Below are 26,354 nucleotides of genomic sequence, written 5' to 3' on the forward strand. Positions count from 1 at the left end.
CCTTAGGTATTTCGTATATTTTTTCGTATTGGATGCATTCTGTGTTATTTAACATTTTCAAATATCCTATAAGCCCATAAAGATCCGCAGTTTTGAAATGTCGTTTTTTACCTTACTTCGTAGTATATCTTTCCACGTTATTTCGAAAAGTTTTAAAGTTTCCGTGAATACTGCTTTTTTCACTAAAAGTTAGCATAAAAAGACGACTTTGCTTGTGGGCTGACGTAACATAATAATTCAGAAAATGTGGTTGAAAAGAGGATATGAATTACTGTCCAGCCTATTCGGAATTCAAATTGGATATCCTCCGATTCTGGAAGCCCGAAAATTCAAACAACTTTGGGGATGGTGCCGTTTCAGCTCCGTGAAGCCGTGCCAACCGTTTCTCGGAATCGCAGCCGGTGGAACTAGCTTTGATCGTAGATCACGCAGTTGTTTTGATTCGCAGGGCAATTGAAGCCATGGTTACTAGCGTCAACGTGTGACACATAAATTATTACGATGGATTCGCTGGCTCTAAATGTGAATTTACGAGACGCGCACATGTCGGAAGAAGCTGCAAGCTTGCCTGGGAAGTAATCGAGAGTAGATGTTTTCTAAGGAGTCGGAATATTGCGATATTGTTGCCATAAATTATAAAGTCCAGAACAGATTAATAATTCGATACCTCAAACAGCTTGGTAAAATATTATCTCAGTAAACGAAATATAGCACACCGTACTCTTTAATCTTCTGAAATCGACCTATGATCAACTGTATACATATTATATATAACTTTGAATTAATTTTCCATTATTATTTAAAACAAAGTAATTGTCGATTAATTAATATTGCACTACATTCATCGAAGGAACTTCTGAACATTTCCACGATTCAAATATTCATAACTAAAAAGATTGATAACAAATTATATTTGCAAAATAAAAGGAAAAACTGTTTAACGATTTTAAAACTTAAAGGACATTCGTTTCATTTCCCTTTCCCTTGAAGACAATGCATAAAAATTAGAAGGAAATATTCTTCGTTGAACGTACGATACAAGAATTTTTCTAAATGAAATCACGACGTACTAATCGCACTGGCTACAATCGTGTCTTCAGAAAAGCCAAGGAATGTTTAAATAATTAATGATCTTCTCACAGTGCTCTTTTACAAGGATCGTTTTTCTTGTAGGAACCCACGATCTACAATTTTGAGTCGTTAACCCCTTAACCTATGGTTTCTTACATAACTGCGCCCGCAATAATGACTTTCACATTAATCCTTCACTAAAAACAAACGAGAATTCCACATTCATCTATATCTACGGTTACTTCGAAGTATAACAATTGACAACAGAAATATAATATTTTATTTAAATTCAAGGGAATCGAGATTCAATCATTTCTGTTAAGTTCAATTTGAGATCTTTGACATGAGTCTGGCGCGACATTGCATGGCAAGGAGTTAAGTCTGTGATTCGAATAAATCATTTTTATGACGGACACTAGGTTAAGAGGAAAAGCATTCGGGTCCGTTGTGAACGTTCCCGCGCAGCGTCATTATCAGAATTTATAATACCATAGACCGGTGTGGGGGCTGGACTCACGAAAACGTGCGTTAAGTACTAACAGTCCACGGTATTCGGCCAGGCGCGTGTGTCCAGAATGACACGCCAGACATCGCACGTGTGGCCCCTTGAGAAAAATTCCAACGATTTTCAAATGTTTACCCTCAATTTGCCTACTAATTAATGGCTCCTTAGCTCCCTAATATTTCCGAGGCGAACGGGGATTGGACACTGGTATGCTTCAGACTACGTCCTCTGTCATCGTGAAAAATTCTGGGCATTCGTCAGAGTACAAAACGTTTCTGTTTCACTTTTAATAATAAATCGTCTCCATTAAATCACCGTTACGTGTTTTGGTTACGAAATTTCGAGTTCCTACCTTCGATCAGATTTGTACACGATTGAAAAGAAATTTTGCCAATCGTTTTGTCAATCATTTTGTTAAATGAATTGTAAAAAGATATTGATTTTTCGTGTGTAATCGAAGTGTTGTTTATTATTCTAAGAATGTTAACTTCATCAATATTGTATCAACACTCAATTGTTCACGTTATATAGTATTTATATATACAATTTGTAGCTTGCGCATAAATTACAGAGAAAATGTTCAATGTCTTTAATCCTTTGCACTCGAAAGTCTTTTCTTTATATACAATCATTAATTTTTAATAAAATATTGGTTAGACTATCGATTCTATTAAATAGAAATAACACAACAAATTAATATATAGAACAATTATATTCGAATACCTTACGTCTAATTAGATTACACAAAATATGATATCGAATCTTGAAAAAATAAATTATAATTTTTCAATATCAAATCTAATATTACATAAAAGTATATTGCTATATTTAAGATGTATCTTTAACGATAACGGGTGCAACGTTGTCTGTAACGGCCTAAAGGTCTCCAAGTTCTGTCAACGAACGTAATCCACTAAACCTTGATTTAAAGTAAACGCATGTGGATAGAGGTAGAACTAATTATACGAGGAATTGGTGAAAAGATAAATGAACCCCGTAGATCCCGAGATTCTATGGTTACGTGACCTCTGTAACCTGGGACCAGTACGAAACCATGTGTCGGTCTCTTAGGCATGAAAGAAATGTGGCGGTTATGGGGATTACGATACACGGTGTGCTCGCATGTAAATCCGTCGACGTGCACAGAAAAAAATGAAACATTCAAATGCAAGCCACACCATTCTCCTTAGGTTTATTTTGAAATTTACGGTTGTCCTCGAGTCGTTTCTCAAGTGGTTCCTAGGAAGAGCATATGGATCCATGAGGAAGCGCAGTGAGCAAACTGCAATCATCTGTGGCAACGTTCAGGCGACGTTCATGTTTTTATATATTCCAGATTTATATATGAAAATTGTACAGTAATAATATTTCATTCCAGATTATAAAATACTTCCAGACGATGAAGTAACATTTTATCCCACACTAAGGAACACACACATGATATTTAGGCAACAGAAAATATCATCATCCTATCTCTATAATTTTGTATTTTCATAAAGTGGCATGTAAAAATGAAATATTAACCGAAACATATTTCTTCCAATCATTTTCGATTAAAATAAAAAGACTGTATGCATTTAATTCAACGATGAATTATTTATTTTTTCACATAAATATGTAATTCTTCTTTGCTTTGGATTTTCATTACGATATACCCTAAGTGCATTCGTCTTGCGTTTGACAAGTACACACGTCATGTTTTGAATTTATTGCGCGCGAAACGTTATTTTTGAAACCAAATTTTGCAGTTACCTAGTTCAGCTTGAAAGATCAGATTCAAGGTACCACTAATCGAAATTGGCACAATCACTTTTCTACGATTGTTAAAAAAGAATCAACTCATCGAAGGTTAAACAAGTTTAAAAAAATAAGACCGGACAGCCAGCCGAAGCGGTTATTGAAACATCAAAGGAAACGTCGGCGATTTGTACTCTTGCCACAGAAATCATCGTGAAATTCCGTGGGCGAGTAGTCATCCGAGTCGGCGCGGCACGCATGTGGTCCACACAAGGGTGCTGACCCCTCGCAACAGGGTGCGCAGCAGGGTGCCCCCACGTTCCTACCTTGCTCCGAGTTTCCGACCTGATGGATACAGTTTCCTAGGTATACCGTTCTATATAGGCGCTTGGACTGGGTAGGTAGTACGAGGTTATACGTCAACGCACCGCGAAGGCAGCCTCCTTTGAATCGTTCCGCTCGTTTATTCATCCCTTTTCTTCACGACGAGGCTACCGCTGTTGGTCGCGTGCTTCTAACTTCCACAGCGTGTTCTTGTTTCTATCTTCGTGATAGAATTATTCAAGAACTATTGAATAATGTATTTTGTTCAACTATAAAGTATTGTTTATTTTAAATGATTGCTGGTTGTTACTGTTAATAATATAACGCAAACTCTAAAAATATGAACTACTTAGAAAACAGACGATTTTATTAATACGGTTCTTACCGATGACAAAATACACCTTTCAAAATTGTAATTTCAAATTATTTTCTTAAGTGTAATCGCTTCTTGTCAATTGCCTTTTCAGCTTTTCCTATAATAATTATAAAACTAATTTAATATGTTTTTATTAGGTTATATTATATTATCTATTAGATTATATTAAGTAATCGAATAGACTTTAGTAAATTATCTGTTGGTTAAAATAGTATGACATAGTGTGAAAAGTCATCCGAAGTATAGAGAAATAAGAATTTAATTCATTGCAATCAAACTTGGAAACTAATTTGAAGTTACAATTGTAAAAGTTTCCTTCCGACAGCTTCGATAAAAATACTGTTAAAAAGAAGAATATCTTACGTAAACTTTCAAACACTTTCATCCAGAATACAAAATGTATAGCGAAACAGTAATTTCCGCTATCACATTCAAACAGTTGCTCTGTTTACATAATTCGAAATTCTATAATTTTTACAGAACACTGCGTACTGTTCCGAAGAATAACACCCTCGTATTTCAAGACACGTAACTCGGGACAAATGATAAAGATAGTAATATATGTGTACGTGTTAGACATATAACGCGTGTACACGCATATGAATTATTTTCATTAGTTCTGGCCTCGAAAATATTGCGCTATAAATATTTAAATTAACTGACTAACTAATTTTTTCGCGCAATTAAATTACACGCGAATGGAAAGAGGAATAAATAAGTGTGTTCACCGCGTGAGAATCGACACGTTTGAATTTTTCCGGGATACTTGAAACGGGAGTGTTAGATTCATAAACAGAAATAAATGATTGAGAACTAGTCACGTAACGCGAAGTCGTTTCCACTACAGCCACGAAATTTACAAAACGCGTCCACCTGAGGCGCTCGCGAGCCGGGTTTCAAGTTTCTGGTGCCATTTGCGCGACTTACCAATGGCAACGTACAAGTTCCAGACATAAGTATTAGCATACCCAGTTAGCGACATTCCAAGCAAAGTTGCATACGCTCATGAACGGAACCAAGATTGTTGCAAAAAACCGTCGGGTGCTGATTGAGTTCGTATTACGATTCAATTAACGGGTTCCCGACTTTTCAGCCCGGAATGAGAGAAAGAAGAGAACTTTGGAGAACTGCGCCAATAATGTTGCTAATTACAAAAGATTTCCGAAGAGTTAACACTGCCTGCATTGTCGGGATTTTGCTACAATGAATCATTCGGTACATAAATTAAACAGGCGCACGACTAACTGCGAGTTTTAATTCTGTTTCAGCACAGACGCATTCAATGCTTAATACTTAAATTATTGGAACGGTCTTCATTTAATCAATACCTTATAATGACGCGTCTGGCTCGTGGCGAAGATGTTAAACAGAATTTGAATAGTCTATGTATTACTCAATTCTTTTGAATTCAAATTAAGTATTATTCTTATATTATACTTTATAGCAAACATAGACGTAGAGTATGTCTTGCATTTTTTTCTTTTCTCAGTAAATTGTTAATGACGAAGTAATCGTATCGATCACAGATGAGGAATAAATGATAGGACAAAGGGTTAATATAAGAAATAAATATTCCTTCGTCCCTTTCAATTTTTCTGTTTGAAGTGCTCGTGACTGTTGTAAGGCGATAAATAAAAGTTGTACTTCAAATAAATTCATATCGGTGATAACGTTTCTATTGTAGTACACCTGAAATCATCAGACATCACTGGCAACGATCTAACGCTGCTACAAAATAATCTAAAAATATATTGTGCATATCGCACGAACAAAAAATTCATATCTCTTAGAAGGCGCCATGATTTTGCTTTTATTGCCTCGTAAAAGTGTGTTTTCTTTATTATCAATACTCGAGTGTTTTTTTCCGGTGTATTTTACGACGTTGTGACAAGTTGTCAGGCGAAGTTACAGAGGTAAATGGAATCGGTAATATCCTTTGTAATTCGAAGACAAGGGCGTCGTTTATGGCTGCGCGGAATTTCGAAACCAGTCCAACGTTCCTACGGCGATCGGTTGCCAGAAGGGATTAAACGGCACAACCGATCGATCGATGACGACAGTTTGTATATTCGGTTCTTTTATTTCGCCTTGACGAGCTCACCGTTGACAGAGCACTTACGTTTCATCGCTGGGAAAACGTTGTTTACAGACGTGACTCGTTCCCAGATCCTGTCTTATCGCGCCAGTGAATCGTATCAAGGAACAAGGCGGCTTCAGGCAATAACTTTGCTTCTGACCTACTCTTTCTTCTCAAGTTTTGATAACGAATGATCGGTAGAAGAAGAAGAATGTCAAGTATACATTAATTACTATAATATTTAAAACAGATCTTTAATACATTTAACTTAGAAGACTTCGATTTTTAGATCTAACAATAAGTTAATACTTCTCCGATCGATAACATGCTACTATCTTTTTAATTACACCATAATATTACACCATAATAATTTATAACTGTTTTAGGAATACCTACTAAATTCATTGATCTTCTAAAATTTAATGAAAATTCCATGTGTCAAACGTTAGCACGAACTCTCGATTTTAAGCATATGCTTCGTGTTAATTAATTATTTTGCACAACATTTCTAATCTCTCGATCGCTCCAGTTTCCACTTACTCTCAAATCAAACTAAAATCGATCCACCAGGTTAAAAGTCCCGCCAAAGAGCCTAGATCCCCGATCGATTGTTAAAGAACCATCAATCAAAAATTCGACTAAAGATTAAGCGTATCGAAATGTGACCGTGCCCGCGGTATTTCTGGCGCCATTAAAATGGTCGGAGGCTTAGCCGAAAGCCGTTCGCTGGTCCCGCCGCGTGTTTGCTCGACAGGTTAGCAAAATTCCAGCGGCTTCGCCGTGCCGCCCAATTCCCCCGTACGCGTTTCACGTCTCGGCAACGTAAAGCCGCGTACACATGTTGGAACATGTTGCGATGCATCGACAGCCAGGTTTCATAATTATGATACATGTTGTAATGTAACGTCTCAGGAATGTGGAAACGAATTATCAGCTTGGAAATAATTCAAATATAACATTTTAAATAAGTATATATTATTAAAATAATTTATGGCAAGTAGACGTGTAATCTACTGGGATAATCACGGTTCTACTGTAATTTACTATTCGCCGATACGGTTACACGTAACCAATTCAAACTATAAACAAAATACATGCCGAGTAACCATGCAACGGAGAGAGCAACCCAAAGTACAATTGGTAGACGACTTGATGTCTAGCAAAACGACACAGCGGAAAAAGGTGTATTTCCAGTCTACAGTTTTAGAGCTTTATTTGGTTACGAGTAACCGTACTGGCGAATAGTAAATTAGTTATGAAAAAATATCAAGAATTAAGAAATAAAACCACATGTTTCAACGTGTGTACGGGGCTGAACCAAGTCAACCGTTCCGTTCCGTTCCGCTCGTTCCAAGTCGATCAAGCCAAGCCGATGAATTCGACCGCGTTTCGGGGCGCGAAATTGATTAACAGACCGCGCCGGCACGCTTCGACTTTCGATTTCGAGTCCTCTAAAGGACCGAGACCCCCCGACGTTGGACTTCGGTTCCCGAAACTACGCGTGGTCCCTGAATCAACGGAGAGAGATTCGATCTAGTGTAACGGCGTAGGAAACATAAAATTCACTGTAGGTTAAACAAATATACCTTGAAAGCTTTCGGCAAAACAACAGACCTTATTGTTTCACTATAGTTTTTATAGTATCGAAGTCCCCGCGAAGGTGGACTTGGGGACGTCGGGACGTGGGAACATTGTTATCACTGGAAAGGATGAGCGGTGAATCTTTATCTTATAGTTCCTCAGAAGTTCGTCCGCAGGTACACGTGGGAATATGCTTATGGTTAGAAGTTAACCGTTTGTCTTACAATAACGTGCCAGATTCGTGGCGAAGATTTTAAGCAGAATCGAAGAAGCATGAATATTGATTGATTCTTTTGTATTAAAATTAAATATTACTTTTTTGTTATCAATAATTATACTTTGAAGTAAAGATTGATATATTATATATCATCATTTTATTTTTTTAAATGATTAATGACAGACTAGTTGTATAACATAGTTGAAAAATACATCGTAGGACAAGGGAATAATTGGAGAATCTTATTACCTATTGAAGGGCGCGACATTAACTGCTCACATCTGTCTCAACACAGACCGCTGTTCCCATTTTTACGAACCTCCACGTCGACTGTCCAATTCCAACCAATCCGTATCAGGATAGATAGAATTGTCGACAGAAACAGCGACAAAAAAAATTATTGATAAAAAAATCGAACAGGTATATCACGCCACGAGAACGCGGAGAACGTTACATCCGTAACGAAACGCAATCCTGCGTGAGTTATGCTTGGTCATAAACATGGCACTTCTCGGTAGCGATTTCGTTCGACTCGCAAGTAGGAACGCGACGGAATTTTTCCGCGGCGCCGTCGTGGACGTTGTTTTCCGCGGGAAACGGGCGGGTAAGCGAAAACGTAACGTTGTCGGCGAATTGCCGGCTTATCTGTCGCCGATCTACGACGTCGTATAGGTTTTCTGTGTGGCCGCGAATCGCCTAAGTTCCAACCCTACACCGCGGGCAATTACCGACGACGATCCATTGTACAACGAATCGCGGCTGTTTATCGTTATTTATTGTTGGATCCGACCCACGGATAAAGGAGACATACGGCCGTGAACCAGATTCCCTGGATTATTGATACGACCTTTTTTCTCCCTCGCCGCTGCGAAAAGGGGGTGCGATAATAAAGTGCGCCACTTCGACAGGTAACAACGCTACAACGATGATTTACGCCAAACACACGCGTTCTGATAAGAAGGCAGGGGACGGAATTATGATAGTCGTGTAATATACGGGGAATAAAATCGAAAGGTTTCAGTTTACACCGTTCTTTTTGTCGATTCCGTTTGCAACAATCGAACGGTTCAAGCTATTGTCGTGCAACCACGCGCGTTTTTAAACACATTCGCCGAAGAATCCGTGGAATCGTGATCGTTTGTTACCGATCCCGGACCGTTCAAACGAAAATCGGGGGATCGGGTGCAAGCTGCGTAATCCCTGTTTACCAGTCGTAAGCGTCTTAACTTCGCGAATGAATACAACTTTGGAGTCCTCGGGCTACTTTCGGTTTCTTCGTGCTCGCGCGCAAATGAAATCCTTTTTTAAGGGGCCGCATCTGTTATGGTGTTTGGTGAGGCGGAATAATAAAATGAAGTCCAAGCTTTGTGGAGCCACGAGTACCTTTAAATGTATAATATTTTATCAACGAAATGGCCCACCGTGTCTTTCTTTCTGCTTTAAATATGTCAGATTTTGACTTGTTTGTGCAGCTATTTGCGTTAATTGCGAAATGAAACAAGATCTTGTGTTCTTCTAGTTTCTATAGTCAACACGGTTTCATTTAGACACTTGTAAATATATCAAATGGGACTAATTTTAAACGTTGTTCGACCTGATATGATTTTGCCCTTATTTTCTTCGGCGTTTTAACTACATTTTAGTTGATAACTGGTCTCAGAGGTATTATCATTGCTACATCGTTGCTATTTGTTATTGACACTAAACGTACCAGCTCTCTTTATATACATATTCGTACCGTAACCAGTCCGACGACTATATACATACATAAAAATAAAGGTAAACAAGTTAGAGGTTAAACTTTCCTAAGTGAAACGAGGAACGAGAGAAAAAAATGAAACTGAAAAACGTATTACGAGAACAATATAAGGCTCGATATATAGTTAAATGCACGAAAGAGAGCATAGAATTTTAAATCGAATCTTAAAATCGGTCATTTGTCCGGTCGCGGTACGTTCAGTGTTAACGGTTTACGGAACGTGTCGTCAATTTAACGCATATTGAAATTTATAAACGTTCTTCTCGGTTTTGAATGAACATCAACTTTCCAAGGAACAACAGAGTAAAGCGTACAACAAACGTCTGTAAACCTAGTGTTAAGAAAAATAATCTGCAGAAAATTTACATGAACATCAACAATCCAGTCACAGGGACTACATTGTAATTAATGTAATTAGTGGCGACCGACGAATTCAGAAGCGACTCCAAATAACAGTTATGACTTTATTTCGGTTCGCCAGAACTGTTACAAGAAACGAAACCAATATCACAAGTGCCTTCATTGTCGTTTTCTCTTTCCTCACCCTTTTTTAAAATTTTGTTTAAAAGTTTTTACTTTCAAAAATAATAAAGTTATTTACATACAGGTGCAAAGAAAACTACTAACAACCAACCTTAGAATAATATTTTGGCAAAGTATAAACTTCAGCCTAATCTTTCGTTTCGCAACGGTATATTAATTTTGATACACGTATGGGTTTTGTCTTGTGCTTTTATAGTACTGATCGAGGTGTCGTTTTTATGGTAAAAAGTTATATATAGATCGTTTAATAAAAAGAAATCGTTTAATACCCTTTTTTCAAGTTAACCGCGGCGCATGACATTATGAGAAAGTGAAGTGAACAATTCATTTCGCGCTCCAAAATCCCGTCACACTGGCCGTGCAGTTTCAACGGGATTCACCGAGCATTACTGTCATCACGTCGATATTAAGTTCGTTTAATCCCGCCGCGAGGATCGGCTGTCGCGATTCAATATTCGCTGGCAATTTATGCGAGACTGGACGGAAAAATCCCGGCGCCGATCGGCGAATCAGTTTGATCCACGGATAGGAAGTCTCGGCCGTTTCTCTCATTGGTAGAACGCGGCAGCCGACTCGTTCGCCCGTCCACGACTCGTTCGTTCCACAATTTGTCTGACGAGAGGCGACCATGATTGCCTACGCGCGGATTAAGCAGCGTGACTGGTCGGATTTTCCCTCGTGGAATTCTAGCGACATACCCACCGCGAGAGCTGCCGATCGGCTAGAGGTTCATCTGGGATCATCTCGAGCTGTCTCGTAATCCGGGGATTAGCCTGCAGGAAAAGTGCAGGGCAGAAATCGCGAAAATGGATAGCAACAAGCCGTGAATTCGTTTAACCCAGTGGTTCTTAACTATCCTGTCACAGGTCTTTGTGAAAATCGGGTGGAAAGTACTGTATTTGAATGATTATTTGAAAATATTTAGTGTTATTATTATTATTTACCACATTATGTTGTAAATATTTATTATTTATTATTATTCAAAAATTGTTATTCAAAAATAATATACTTAAGCAAGCTTATTTTTATTCTTAACTATGTATATGCTATCAGTGATTTTAGTGAACCGCAAATTTGTATAATCACAAGTGTTGTATTTCGAAAAGTTTTAACCGTTTGAGGACTACATTTGACACGTGGTTATTCATTTTTATGTTTCGTTACAATTTACGTCTGTTTATTCGTTCGAACTTGAACCTTTTGCACTTCAAAGACGTCTCTCAGGCGCCACTTGACTTTATACAGCAAACTTACAAAGTTTGATATTTAATATGAACTTTTGTACAACGCATCAATATTTGTGAAATATTTAACTTATTTAACGAAATCTCATACGTAAGTTAAGGTACCAATCTGTTTTATTTTAATATTTCACAAATATTGATGCGTTATACAAAAGTTCATATGAAATATCAAACTTTGTAAGTTTCACAAAATGTTGTCTACATTTCATCAGGAAATCTGTTGAGTACTTCTAGCAGAAAACTCTTGGAGTGAAAAACGTTAATTTCGTCCTAAAGCGAAATAAACAAGTTTTCGGTGGCCCAAGAGTTAAGAACCACTGGCGTAACCAATCAGATTTTCAAGAACAACGTAAAGATCGCGAGACAATCGGATAATTTCACGGAAGGATCGTCGATGTGCGGCCGAACGGAAAGTTTCGCAAGGGCTTGCGATTCCCGGATACGAGCTTGTAAATTGAAGGTTCTACCGTGAACGTTTCCACAATGCGAGGATTGAGCCGATAATTTACGGGTCACGATACTTGCCGAGGATTCTTCGATTCTCCTGGACGCGCATGCCGTCTGAGAAACTTTCTCACGAGCTGCATTCGTGACTCGTTATTTGTTTATCCGTTTATTGGGGTTTGGGGTTCGAGGTTCGGCAGCAAGCGCTAATTAGATTAGTAATGGATGAAAATGGGTAAAGGGAGCGATACAACGCTGACAGTAATCGTGGATCATCGACATCCCCTATACTTTCACAAAACCAGGTTATATTTTTTTTAGCTCGTGACTTGCATTCCTGTGGTGGAAGATAAAAAGAATCTTTGACACTATACACTTGTAATTATAATTCTAAAGGCTTTTCTTGAAGTCAAAACTGTCCGCTCTGTGAATGCGTTAGTTAAATTACGCCTGTTCTCTTGAGATCGTTATTAATCATTGATCGCTCAGTCATCGTGACTGTTCACTGATTATATTTTGCTTAACTGTCATTTGTTATTACATTGTTACTCAAACCTTCAAGTAATTACCTTTACTCTTTTCTTATTACTTAAATGTAATTTATTCTATCTTCTAGAATTAAAGGCACTTACAAAAAATATCGAGGAATCTAAATTATTATTGAATTATGATAATATAATATCTATAACAGAGAAAGGAGAATCTGCAAGAATCGAAACAAATCGACAATTACCCCATATCTGAAGGGTTAACGTAACCGTGAAAAGCATAGAGATGCCAACGTTCAATATTAATTGAAGCTGTAATAATAAAATAAAGTACATTGTTTAATAATTATTTGATTTTGCGTTTAAAGGGAAACTTTTAAGATCAGTATACAACTATTGCATCACTTTCCAATACTTTTTGTTTCGTGGAGGTAATCAATTTGTTCAATGAGTGGTTTATATGAGAAAAGTTTAAAAAAGGAACATATTGCTCCGAAGTGAAGTTTGCTGTCAAGAGGATTATGAATGCCGCTCAAGAAAATAAAACGCACCGCGTACGGTACGGTACCGATAACAAGAGTTTAACGCACGAATGAGGAATTCAATTAAAATCGAAATGAACGACACGGTAACTGTAACGGGGGTATAAAGATTGAATCAGGGGAAATCAGGTATACCGTGGATTGCCTGAATGAAGAGGACTGGAGGCGCCACGATCGTTCGGCGCCGTTCTTTCATCCTCACAACCCCAGGAATGTATCGTGACGTCACAATAAGATACAGAATTTATCGGCGTCGAACGGGGACGTTTCTTCCTCTTTTGGTTCACTTTTTAAAATTCGTCCCGCGCTCGGAACACCGTATCTCGGGGCCCATGGGAGCATTCAATTTGTACAACGGACCGTGAATCTACTCATTTGAATACGAAATTTATTTGTCGCCCTCCGAAGATAATGGTGGAAACGGAACGCGGAGGGCTATTTCACGGAAACGAAGAAACTAGTTTCAACGATTCTTCCCATCGCCGATACCAGGGGTAATTGAAATAATCGACGGGATACTCGCTGCGGCGGACGATTGACCCTAGGAAGACTAAGAGCTGTTACGTGGAAGACGGAGGAGGGGCTCACAAAGTTCACAAATATATTTTACATTCAGATAATGATATTAAATAAACTGATAATAAAATAATGAATATATCAATAAAATAAGAAAATATCAATATATTTTATATTCAAATAACGATATTAAATAAACTGATAATAGAATAATAGATATTCGAGTAACATAATAAGATATGAATATTTTATATTGAAATGATAATATTAAATAAACTGATAATAAAATAATAAAATATTCATATTTTATATTCAGACATAAATATTTCGAGAGCACAGTTTCGCCGATAAGGAGAGAAATGATGTAAAAGAAAAATTCATTATGATATTCAGTTTGTTTACTATGTCTTTGATGTTAATTGGAGTTAAACATTTCCGACACAGTACGTTCATTAATGCTAGAACTATCGCGCCCATCGAAATGGCGAGTTTCAATTTTCTTATTTCGCAATTATCGATATTTTAAAAGTATTAAACAGCTTAAACTATTTAAGGCGACTGGAATCATACTATTTTCGAATTCCCATGCAATGGATTCGTGAAGTTCCTCTCCTGGTCATCTTAAGTCTAAGCGAGACGAAGAAGACCCGTGGACGGAATAAATTCCTGTGTAATTGTATTTTTATAAATTGCTCGGCCCATTTCATCGTCCCCAGAGCCAACGGACGATTTAAAGCGTCGCATATCATTCGGTCCTCTCTCGAAAATTTTGTCCCGTTGCACACAGCGCGCTGCGCCGTAATCGACGCGAGAGTAAGCTCAGAGACTAAGGGATGGCGCGAGGAGATAGCGACGCGTATAAATAAATCGTCGATTCCGTCCGCGCGCGCTGCTTTCTCTCTTATCTCGAAAATATCGACGATACCTGGCGCGGAAGAATTACGCCCGATCGAACGGCTCCAACGCGATTTACGATATTTAGAGTAGCGTAACGATGTTTATAACGCGGGACTCTCGATTCGCCGGCAGGTTTTATTATATTCACCGGACACCGCGTCGTCGAATTATTATCTGACGGCTTGCGTCGCACGAGCGAAAGGAACTCTTGTGGACGAGATCATTTGAGCGAAGAATTTTTATCATTGCAACAAAAATAAGCACATTACACGACCAAAGAGGAGGACGAGTGAAATGTAGGAAAGTAGCATACGATACTCTCTCTATACACGCGACTTCTCCGAGTCTCGTTGAAAACTTGGGAAAACTCGAACTACGTCTATCAATCGTCGCATAAAAAGAATATTATATTCCATTTCTACTCTGAAAACTGACATTGTGACAATGGATGTATTGATGAGCCAGTGTGCGTGAACAAACGAGCAATGTGACTAGGCGTGTGTGTATGTGGGTGTGAGTAATATAAATGAAAAAAATTGTATTGATTTTCACATTCATTGTAAATGAATCTAGAATATTTCAAATGTAGGAAGGTACTATATAGAGATGAAAGAGTTCTAGAAAGTGTACGAGTGAGATGAATATACAGTCCGCCTCTCACATTAGTTCCATCGGCTATAGGTTTAAAAGTGCACAGGGGCAAGGGGACTCTTCCACTCACGACGCTCGGCTATCGACGCATGATCATTATTGGCGCGCGCCGAGACCAGAGCGTCGTGAGTGGAAGTGCACTTCTAAACCTATGGCCGATGCAGCTAACGTGAGAGGCGTGTAGTATCCGAATCTTTATATTGTGCGTACGATTTGATTTTGATTCATTGTTTCATTGTGAGTTGTGTGATCAAAATATTGTCCATTATACGAATAAAACTCTCTTTCTCTTACAATATAAAGTTCCTTGACAGTCTAACGGACATGTTGAAATTTAAATAACGTGGAAACAAGATTGGTCAGCCAGCTTAGGCCTTTTTAATCTAGATCTCTTGGCTCTAAGATCCTCGTAACTGCGATTCAACATTTTTGTATGTTGGCCTGACGCGCAGCCTGGTCCCAGCGATAGATTAGCATACTTACGCCCCCGTGCATGGAGTTACACCTGTTTTTCACTACGGAGACACACGCGGGTAACGAGCTGGAAGAAGCTCCGCTTTCCGGGCGGCGAATGACAGAGCCGGTAACGAGGAACGTTGCGCCAACTTACCTAACCCGACCCACGAAAAGTATAATCCCTGGATCGTTTTGACACGCGCAGCTGATTCAGCGTGCCTGACGGTCTCGGACGGAGAGAGCGGTTACCAAAAGCAGTGGCCGTGCTGCGCGACGTAACGAACCGGAACCGCCGCCTCGGTGAGGACCGAGCAAGAGACGAGAGACAAGAGCCTACGTATCTGGAGTAATTTACCTGTCGGATTATCGCCGTGGAATCGCGTCTCAATTACCGCACTGTCAACTGTCCTGACGCCACTGCCGGACGACGTCTTATCGAGAGTCCATGCTGGCGCGCGCACACTCGAGGCTCCTATACACGATGAAACTACGAGAAGTGTTGAGCAAAAGTTAAATAAGCTTTTATATTTTTATTTATGTTTTTGTGGATATTTTCCAAACCACTCGAGAGGATTCAATTAACACTGAAGGTACCGCAATCAGTCAAGTGACCGGTTTTAAAATTTAAAAAATTTTACATTTTCAATTCATACATTTAATACTGAATTTACCGAGTAGTCAAAGGGGTTTTTGAAATTATTCTGTAGAAACTCTAAGAGTACTTCTATTGAAGTTTTTATTGATTTACAATTCTATTTGCGTGAGCACTGGAGAACCATGCACTTCAATATTGCGTGGTTTGTGTTGGTACGAACATTGCGATTCGATGAAGCGCGATTATTTATGCGATGAACAGGATAAACAAGGAGCTATTAAGAAATAAAGCTAAACTTGGATGACTTATTAACTCGTTATGAATGCATTCATCGTTCACAGATAATAAATCAATTATTCGTTGGTTTGAATAAATTTTTTTCAATACTGTATATAGTAACGTAACAGTAAATGGGATTGGCTTGTCAGTCAAATTTTTAAATGGGAATAAGAAATGACAGATAATAAATAACGAATAAAAAATGACACGCTAATGTCGAATAACTATAATAACGAATAATCGAATAACGATTAGTTGTCTACTCATTATTGTTAGTCAAATAAAGTTTTATTCGAATAACGATCAACTTTCGATGACCATTTTGTAACCATGTCCCGGAACAAGCGATGGGTTTGAGTCTTTGTCACTAGTCGCATGATACGTAAAGCGAAAAAGCCGCAAACCCGTCGTTTGTCCCGACATGTCTCAAGACAAGTCTCATCGTGTATAAGGGTCTTTATAATCGAAACATGTTTCCTGCCTTTCGCTTCTTTCGTTTCTCGTCTTTTGCGTTCTTTTTTCTTCTTCCCTCTTTCCTTCGACAATTATCGCGCCGCGATAAGGACTGACAGTGAACAGGGCCGATCGATGAGTGGAATATCGTCGCGATCGAGTATTCGTACACGGCAACATTGGGGCAGAGGCGTTTCGTCGATCCGAAGGATTAAGGAACGCTTGTCAAACACGACTCTCTGCTCCCTGGATGCTGTCTGTTTGGGCAAGATTATATTTTGACGCGGTCGAGTGTGCGTAAGTCTACCAGAGCTCACAGTAATTGTGAGTGATTGAGGTAATGGTGAGTTTTGTGTCTGATGGCGTGCGTCGATTGTTGCGTGTTCAATAGTTTGATTGTTCGATTGGTGAGATTATGTAATCGCGAGTTGTATTTTGAACCATTCGAAGAGTCGAATCGTTTCAATTTTCAATTTGCTTTGGTTTGTTGGGATTGTTTGAGTTTCGATGTTCGTTTATCGCTAGAAAATTAGTATAACAGTACGCAGTTGATGAAATAAAAGTGATTGTTCCTTATCGTTGGCTCGTTTCAAATGTTCGGTGTGAATTTCTCACATTCAAATGAACCGGAAATGATTGTTTTCAACGTTTTCCTGTTTAACTTGTTTAAATTATTGCAATTATCGTATAATCTATCATATTATCGCGCGATTTGAAAAGTTCTAAAAATGTCTAACCCGATACACCACGTTCAAGCGTGCCGCCATATTAGACCAGCTATCGGGGCAACGTCAACGTATAAATACGCGGGCACGCATGCACGTCCTTTCGAATGATTTATGCTTTATGCGGCACGACTCGAGCGCACCGTGTATACCTAACCACAGGGGCGTAGACAAAATATCAGCAATAAACAGATGATACTCGGAATCCATTGTTCGACTCATGGAAACCGAAGTTGATAGTTGAGAGGTCTTTCGCCCGTCGATATTATCGTAGTGACGCAACATCGAGTTCATCAAATATTATTTATTCCTATATGCATATTTCATTGTTCAATGCAAATTCAAATACCTCAGGTGAAAGTACTGAAAAACTATTAGTTTACTCTTTCTCTACTAAAGACTCAATACAATTAAATAAAAAATTAGCTTTCTCCTTGGATTCTCCATGCATAATTCCTTTGTTCTTTTAAAATAAAACACGAATATAACTTAAATCAAAAATACTACTCCGCCGTATTCTCAATAACGTATCCTAACGCATTCACTTCCTTCTAAACTAACACTCCGTTTATCGAAAGCACTATCTATCGAAATAAAATGAAAGAACTCGATCTCCAGCGAAACATTCAATTTCCACTTCACCCGCTGCGCAAAAACCAAAATCCAATAACCGCTAACTAGCTGTTATACAATCTACGGGAATATTAAAATACCCGACGTATCACAAATCACAAAATTCAACAAAAATCTACATACGAAGAAAATAGTCCAAAAAACGTTGCACTTTCAGGAACCCCGCATGTCTTTGGCACGTCGCGCAACGTGGAAACAAGACCGGACAATTATTCACGGCCAGACGAAATTATTTATCACGGACCGCGTTGGACGGAAGGGTAGAAACTCGGATAATAATTAACCGGTGATCGAGTAATAAATCGAGTCTCGGGTTTCGACGCCGCGGGGCAGCGGGACGCGAGCCGGAAGAACGGACGCGGTTGATTTAACGTTCAAGAGGAAAAGCTCGGTAACAACCACCACCGTCGCCGTCGTCGCCGCCGCCGTTGGCCTGGAATTATGCAAGGTGACCGCGTTGTTTGTCTAACGATCGAAGGATAAATACGGCCTCCGTGCCAGCCACCAATCACCTAGCCGGTGTCGTTGTAAAATTACGCACCGTTCCAGCCGTTTATTGGCTAGAGCGTTGTTTCGCGATAGACAGATACGGTCATCGGCAGTGATTGGCTGTGGCGAAAAAAGTCTAATTGCTCGGTGATACTTGCTCCCATGCAGCCGGTGCACAACTTCGTGCTTTCTTTAGGTTGGCAGGGTACGCAGGGTACCGTGCTTTCTCAGCGCACGATGCGTTGTCCAATCGACAAAATTAGAAGAACCAATGGTTTTATTACAATTTGTTTGATGCTTTCACGATCAGGAATACTATAAGAAGTATTCGAAGTTTCCGAGTGTAAGTCGTGTCGATTAGAAATTGTTTCCCGACCTTTCGCTAACATTTCAGGTGGCAGCATCAAGAGGTTTGTGGATAACTGATACTGTTTTATTGATAAAAGAAGTTATATTAATTATATTAATTAACATATTGTACTATATTAAATGATGTCACTTTAAACTATATTATATTATATTCATATAGCATCAATGACCTAACCTAGCTAGCCGATTGACAACGACAGTACGGAGCGATGAGCTCTGAAGGTAACGACTGCGAATCAAGAAACAGAAGCGGATGAATATTGCGAAGTAACGCAAACGCGGAAGAAAACAGTAGAAAGAAGGATGCCATAGTGTCGGGAGCGAGCTTTGTAAAAGTGTGTTTGAGTTTTCATTAATATCAATAACGAACAGATACGACTTTAAATCTCTAAATATTATAGTAATTATTGTACCTTATCTATCACTTCTACTTTTCAAGTTATAAGATTTTGCTCCGAAAACAGACTTCTCGACACACTGTCACACTGTCAGCGTGACGAACCGCTGACTGAAACGATTCGAAAGCGATTCCGCGATCCACGCCGGTAGCTCGGGCCCCGAACGGACACCAGGGCACGCGCGACACGTGCTACGATCACCTTTTGTTGGCGCTGTCACCGCGGAAAAGAACGTTCCAGCGCGGCGCAAGTGATATACACGGCGGTAGGTTTCTATTTTCAGTGGGCCGGCTAGGACCATTAAACGAATTCAACTCGTTGCTGGATTTTACTGCGACGCGCCGCATTGGTTCCGCCGCAATACGCCGCGGGTGTGTCGGATTTTATTGCGTTTATCTACTGCGCATGATGCCGGTTTTTTAGAGACTCTTTATGGCGAGGATTTCGCAAGCGTGTGTCTCGCGAGAAGTGTTTCGAGTTTGTTAAAAACGAGGATGTTCGGAGGAATTCCTATTATTATACGATTTAAAAAAGATTGAATTGATTCTTGTGACTATGGAATTGTTTGGACAGAGAATGAGAATTATAAGAACTACGTTTACCGTTGAATAATATAAGAACTTTAGAGTAGCATGAGTAAAAATATGTTACAGTTGACTTAATTTTTAGTAATTTTGTTTTTCCATCGCGAACTCTGATCATTGAATAAAACGGTGATGCTTCTAATGAAATCTTAACCTAGAATTTCTAGCGATTGGTTTAATTCCACTTCAATAATTATATTCGCCAGATAAATAAGGGCAACGTGTTAGATTGGAATTTCTAAAATATCAAAGGATTAACCGTTTAAGTCCCAAGTAGCACGATTGCGCTTCTCCGTTAGACTAAAAGTGGCAGCCTGCCTTAATCTGTTTCGTAGAATCAGATTAAGCTTGTTTATTTGTTTTCTTTTTAATTATTTATTTCTCTTATTACCGGCTTAGAAATGGAAAAATGGACGATTTTTAATATAACGATCGCACTAGTTAACATTTTTTTACGTATAAACAGAAAAGCGGTGATTCAGTTTCTGAATTCAAACGAAAACAGGGCGAGCTTTGCACTTTTCGACCAAGTTTTTGCAAAAACCCGTGGGTCTCAAACGACTAACCCTTTGGACTCGATTTATTTTCAATGTTGTTGGATGTAAACTTGTATTTATTTTTAAAGAAATGAATGTAAGTAATTTACAGTGGTAAAATTGAACTTTTTATATTTGTTTGATTTATTATTATTATAAGATTTAATTTTTATAATCTTTTAAAGTGTGCTACTTTTTAAAGTACAACAAATAAAGTATAACAACTTTGTATTGTCATCTCCAGCACGACATATGAGTTCAAACGGTTAAATCGGATTAACCACTCGAGAAACGGATTTCAGTCGCTCGAAAAGACATCAGAAATATGAGCACGCGATTAACGAAACCGGCACACGAAAAATAAATCTGTCCTACCTCGAAATTATCGTGCAAAGATTCCCGCAGCTCAGGGAAACTTGTAGCAGGCGTTGGCCAACAGCCGAAGGAACTTATCCTCGAAACGGGCGATTAACGTCATGTCTTTGGCGAGGACCACGCACCAAGGGGTTAAACGAGGTGATTCACACGCGAAACCATGCACACCGGGAACAACGGGCCGCGTTGTTCAGAAATTGCGGCCACTAATCGCGTCAAAACACACGTTAAGGATCATCCTGGCCGACAGCCGACAAACGTAGTGCCAGGACGGACGAACGGAGGAACGAAACCGGACAGACAAACGTGGTAGAGAGAACCCATGTTGATGCCTGCCGGCTTTGGATCAGGTTGAGTGAGTTGTTTCGAGTTCAGCCTTCCCCCAGCACGGCCATCTACGTGTCTACTCGTGTAAGATAATGCCGGCTACTCCGGATATCCTTCTGGCGGGACTCCTTCGTGACCGTCGTCTCGATATTGAAATCCTGCCGCGGACTTTTCCGACGGTCAACGGTCAACTTTTCACCGACGTACAGATTAGATCCGAAAAAACGCGGAGAAACGAATTTTCGTTGCATTAGCCTACGATTTAGTATTTATTTACTGTTATAATAGCGTATTTCATCTTGTAGTATATAAGAAAAATAGTAAAATTTTTGTAAAATCAAGATAATGATGGTATATGAATGTAAATAAGTACACATTTAAAATATAGTGAAAATACAAAACAAATAATAAATATAATAATATAAAATAGTATTGGTTAAAATGAAAAAAACGTACCTATAAAAATTCACCCTTCACGAATGATGATTTGTTAAAGTATTACAAATCTTTTCCATAAAAAGCACATATTATATGTAAAATTCTTAAATGCTAGAAAAGAAGGAAATTGTAGATTGATCTTTTGTTATTTAAATAATTGTATTACTTGCTTGTAACTTGGAGTTTTAGATGTCAAAATCTGATGTCGCCAATATGGCGACACTTGTTACCAAAAAGTTAGTACGTTCATTAACACTGCATATCGATAATTGTTTATTTTCTCCACGGGTTTCGACCGTGAGTATTGAAATTAATGCTAAATGGTTGTTAATCATTTACTCGTCGACAATAAAGAAGTAAAGAGAATGTCGCAAAATATTAGTCAATAATTATTCATATTTGTGGTATAATTCGAAACAGTTTGAAAAGTGTTCAAACTGGTCGAAGTCGATGCAAATAAACGGCGTCCGCAGCGAACGTGTTAATTCCGCGTCACTGTAGTCAACGCTACGTCCGCGCCCAGTTTTATTATAATTTACGGCATTAAATGAAGTCTTTGTTTAACAGCACTGTAGAATTATCATAATATAACGATTTAATTCTATTATTTGAATATTTTGTTACCCGCAAGTTTTATTGGCGAATAAACTTACAACTTTATTTTAGCTGTGTATCCTAAAACTACGGCAAGCATTCCTGTCCGATGTAAGAATGAAAACTAATACCTTGTTTCAGAGTTTAGACCCCAAGATGTAAGAGTGCATAGAATATGTATATTCCATAGAATATATTGAAAATATAAAACGAAATTTTTGCATTTATCACGTTCTGTTTGTGAAAATCAGGCATGAATATTTGTCGAGCAAACATACGCTTGCTAACTTCAGATCAAACACAGATGCCAAATAGAATCCAACAGATCTTTCTATTATATATCACACATCACGTAAAGTTTCCCAAAAGGTATTGAAAAAATAACAAAATTCACATACTCTATTACAATATTCCTAAAACCCAATAAAACGTATCCTTCTCCAATTTTTCCCATGCATACGCCACTTGTTCCGGAAATATTGACTAATAACCACATGGATATCGGGAATATGTATAAATCCACTAGTAAGCATCGGAAAAATAAACATCTTCCCTGTAATTTATGTTCGTTCCAATGTTTCCATAAATATTTCATGAGCGCCGAATGATTTACGGGCACCGGCAGTACACACAATGTTATACGCGAATGACATAAATTAACGTGGAGCGTTTGGTAGCGCCGCTAATTAGTCGTTATTCCGTCGCGATATCGTCTTGTCGGTTTATTTCGTATCTTTGTCTTTGAATTCGCTACTTGATTTACTTTAACGAGTCCGCGGACCGTATATTTATTCGAGCACGGTGTCCAAGAGGCGGCCATCGAACGGATTCATAACCGTCGGCGAGAAGCGAGGGGTTGGACGTTCATTAAAGACAGCGGCGGCTGTCGCGGGGCGTTACAAACGAGCGTCGCGTGTATCGTAATCACATCGTATAACTTTCTCCGCTCCTATTGTCCTCTACAACCGTTGCTTTTACGATCCCCCGGTGGACGTGTCGCTCGCACGCGGATTATTACATTCCGGCCGCGAAGCAGGGGCCGTTTATCGTCGCGATTCCAGTGTCCAAGACATCATTGCTATTCCATTATAATCTCCGGTATACCTACGTCTCATTAGCACCTTAGAATTTCGATCGCGGACAACGCGTAGCGGTTTTATTAAATTTATTACACCGACCGCGAACACCTGAATGAATCATCCGATTGTCCAACAACGTGTTGGCTAATGGGAGAAAAATTAACACTGAACGCACCGTCAATGGTCGAATGACCTGTTTTCAAATTTGACTTAACTCAAACTACTACAGTCCGAGTAGTAGTCGAGCAGATGGGTCATTTTATGCTGTCTCGTAGTCGTGGTGTTAAAATTTTCAGTTCCTCATCATTGATTAATCATTAAATCAATTCCTACATTATCTGATTAATTAGTTTAGCAATTTTTGTCTTTCCTTCTGTTTTCGTTTCCAATAATATTTCTTGTTTAACTTGTTTACCTTCATTTTATAACTGGTTGTTTGACTAATTATAGTAGATACAAAGTATCCGTACGTTTAGTGTTAAACGATAAACGTTACATTTTGCAACAACTTTTCGTATTAGAATAATTAGAAATCCCTGATAATAGAATATTATTAGCATGTTGACTGCCATGAATAATTCTCAGGATGCGAGAGCTGCACTGTCGATAGTTTTCATCCGTCTGGCATGCGTCAACGCGTGATGCCATCGGTGGAACGTGCTCGCGGTTCCATTTAACCTCGACAAACGAACGCGTTCTTAATGTTGAGTAATGAGGCGAAACCCGTAATTAATCACGTAATCGCCGCCGCGACGAGAATCGGCTCCATCAGCGCGACGAACGATAAGAAGGAAGCAAAAACTGAATGTGATCATGGATGAAGCGACCGGTAGGAGGAAGGAGCAATTTCATCCCGGTGAAACGACGCCGAGGATCCCGATAACTCAATCACGATACACACGCGTATGTCCTTTAAGTCCTGTTGCGAGCGAGATTTACGAGGGACAAGGACTCGGACGAAGAACTGCCACCGTGCGTCTCTGATATGCCCGGTGGATCGCCAGCCAAGCGGAAATAAACGTCTCGTAAACCTGCTTCGCTCTTAAGAAACAGGGCGGACTCTTTTTTTTTCTCTCGTCGAACCTCCTTTCCGCCCGATTCCACGAGAACGCCGGGAACCCCGCGGACACCATCCACGGAACCAGCTTTCCGCGATTTCACGGTAGGCCCATGGGAATCGTGCGATAAACCGCTGCAAGATATCTACGGTTTAACATTAAACGTACCGGCACTTTAGCTACCGATCATGTTTTTGCGAAAGAAATATAGGTGATTATTGAGGCAACGTACAAAATATTTATAATACATGGTATTTAAAACTATATATTTTTATCTGTTTTTAATGAGAACGGAAACCTATAGATGTATTTTCTTATTTGGAAGTACCGGTCATTTGGCCAGACGTGGTACGTTTAGTGTTAACCGTTCGCGAACGAGACCGCAATTTTTATATTATTACTAATTTCTCTTAAGACATAGTTGACCGTGACATTTACAATTCGTTCTTCGTAACAGTTTCCCTACGAACATTCATGTAACAATTATTTGTCGAAACCTTTCAATGACTGATTGAAACTTTAATTTCTCAGTTAAAAGAAACTCAACATTCGCGAACAGTATAATGCATATGTTTCAAAATAGAAAATACGTATTCAATCAACCTATCTTACTTTCTAATTAAGAATATTCAATAAGAAAGATGTTTTGTGCATTTAACACATTGTCACGAATTAACTCATGTTTTCGATCGTTGATCGAAATTGTTTTATTTCGAAGGATCATGTAATAAAAAGAATGAGGGTAAATAATTAAAAGGGAAACAAATAAATAAAACTCAGTTTAATTCTACGAACCGTAGAATCAACGTGCAACGAATCAACTTATAATAATCATCAAGGTTTAAAAAATAAAAAAGTTCTTTAAAGTTAATAGTTTATGCTGGAATTATACTAATGTTTGACAAGAATATACAAAAATTTACAATTTTCACATTTTTGATGTGAAAACCTTGAATAATTGGAAAAAGTTGATTTTCGTTGATTAATTTTATAAAATAATAATTTTTCTGCATGCCAAATTGTTTCTAGAATATTCTAAACAGCTCGGACGTTTATTTGCGATACACACACACGCACTCACTTGTTAAAACACCTTGTTTTTTAGATTGGGTCTTCCTGAAAAAGGAAAAGAGTATTCGAAGGTATTGCAGATACTATTAAAATGTTCGATAAAATGGTGATGTTTGTATTGACATCGGAATGTTGAGAAATTAAGTGGATCTTTATTATTCAAACGCGTAGGAGTGGAAAGGGGGATGCGTAATAAAACTGTTTGTATTAGAATACCAGAAACGATGGTAAAAATAGCCTGAGATAAGAATTTTGATAAAGATGCTATAAAGGTAAGAGATTCTATTTATAATACCGAATAATAGTGGAAAGCATAAAAGCTGCCCCTAACATTAGCGTTTCGAAAATAAAATAAAATAAATAATTGACTTCGCTGTTTGCGAAGTGCGTTGAATGGTGATTTATATGCAAGTTTAATTGCAATTTACATTTGGTATATAGGAAGGAAAGTTCTAGGTGTTTCCATTGATGTTCCTGCCTATGTGTTGATGTATCGCCTACAAATTCAGTAGAATTATTCAGGCAAACCCATATCTTGAAGTTACAAGAATTGGTAATGATAGACACACCTCGAACGAGGCAGAAACTACCAATTTTCGCAACGGTAAACTAGTTATGCGCGGCGACATTGTATTTCGAAGTTTTATGAATTTCAATTTTACCCGGGAGGTCTGCGAATCTTTATGGCACTTGTTTATTCAAACACAGGTGCAAACAAATTCGAAGCAATAAAAACTTCTCACTGAAATTGGAAAGTAACATTCTTATTTCTAAACTGGTTTCATTTTTTATGCGCCGACGGTTAGAAATTGAAGAAGTATATACACAAGTATTATGTTATACATATATAAAAAATTGTAGTATAATATAACATAATATAATAATTATTACTATAATAGAAACGATAAAAAAATACTCACTGC

At 38.5% G+C, this 26,354-nt stretch overlaps 1 protein-coding gene across 5 annotated transcripts in view; it reads right to left on the reverse strand.

Annotated features, from left to right (window-relative positions):
• The window catches only part of LOC116429661 (uncharacterized), a 155,860-nt gene that overhangs the window by 69,251 nt on the left and 60,255 nt on the right, over nt 1–26,354 (reverse strand). The window contains exon 1 of one of the 5 annotated variants that reach the window (XM_031982838.2): nt 15,456–15,487. The exons of the other annotated variants lie outside the window; for them this stretch is intronic. Coding sequence (XP_031838698.1) covers nt 15,456–15,467 — 12 coding nt within the window. The 5' untranslated portion in view covers nt 15,468–15,487. Of the gene's footprint in view, nt 1–15,455; nt 15,488–26,354 lie in introns of those variants that run through there. 5 annotated transcript variants of the gene reach the window in all.

This window comes from Nomia melanderi, chromosome 10 (assembly GCF_051020985.1).
Source record: "Nomia melanderi isolate GNS246 chromosome 10, iyNomMela1, whole genome shotgun sequence".
NCBI lineage: Eukaryota > Metazoa > Arthropoda > Insecta > Hymenoptera > Halictidae > Nomia > Nomia melanderi.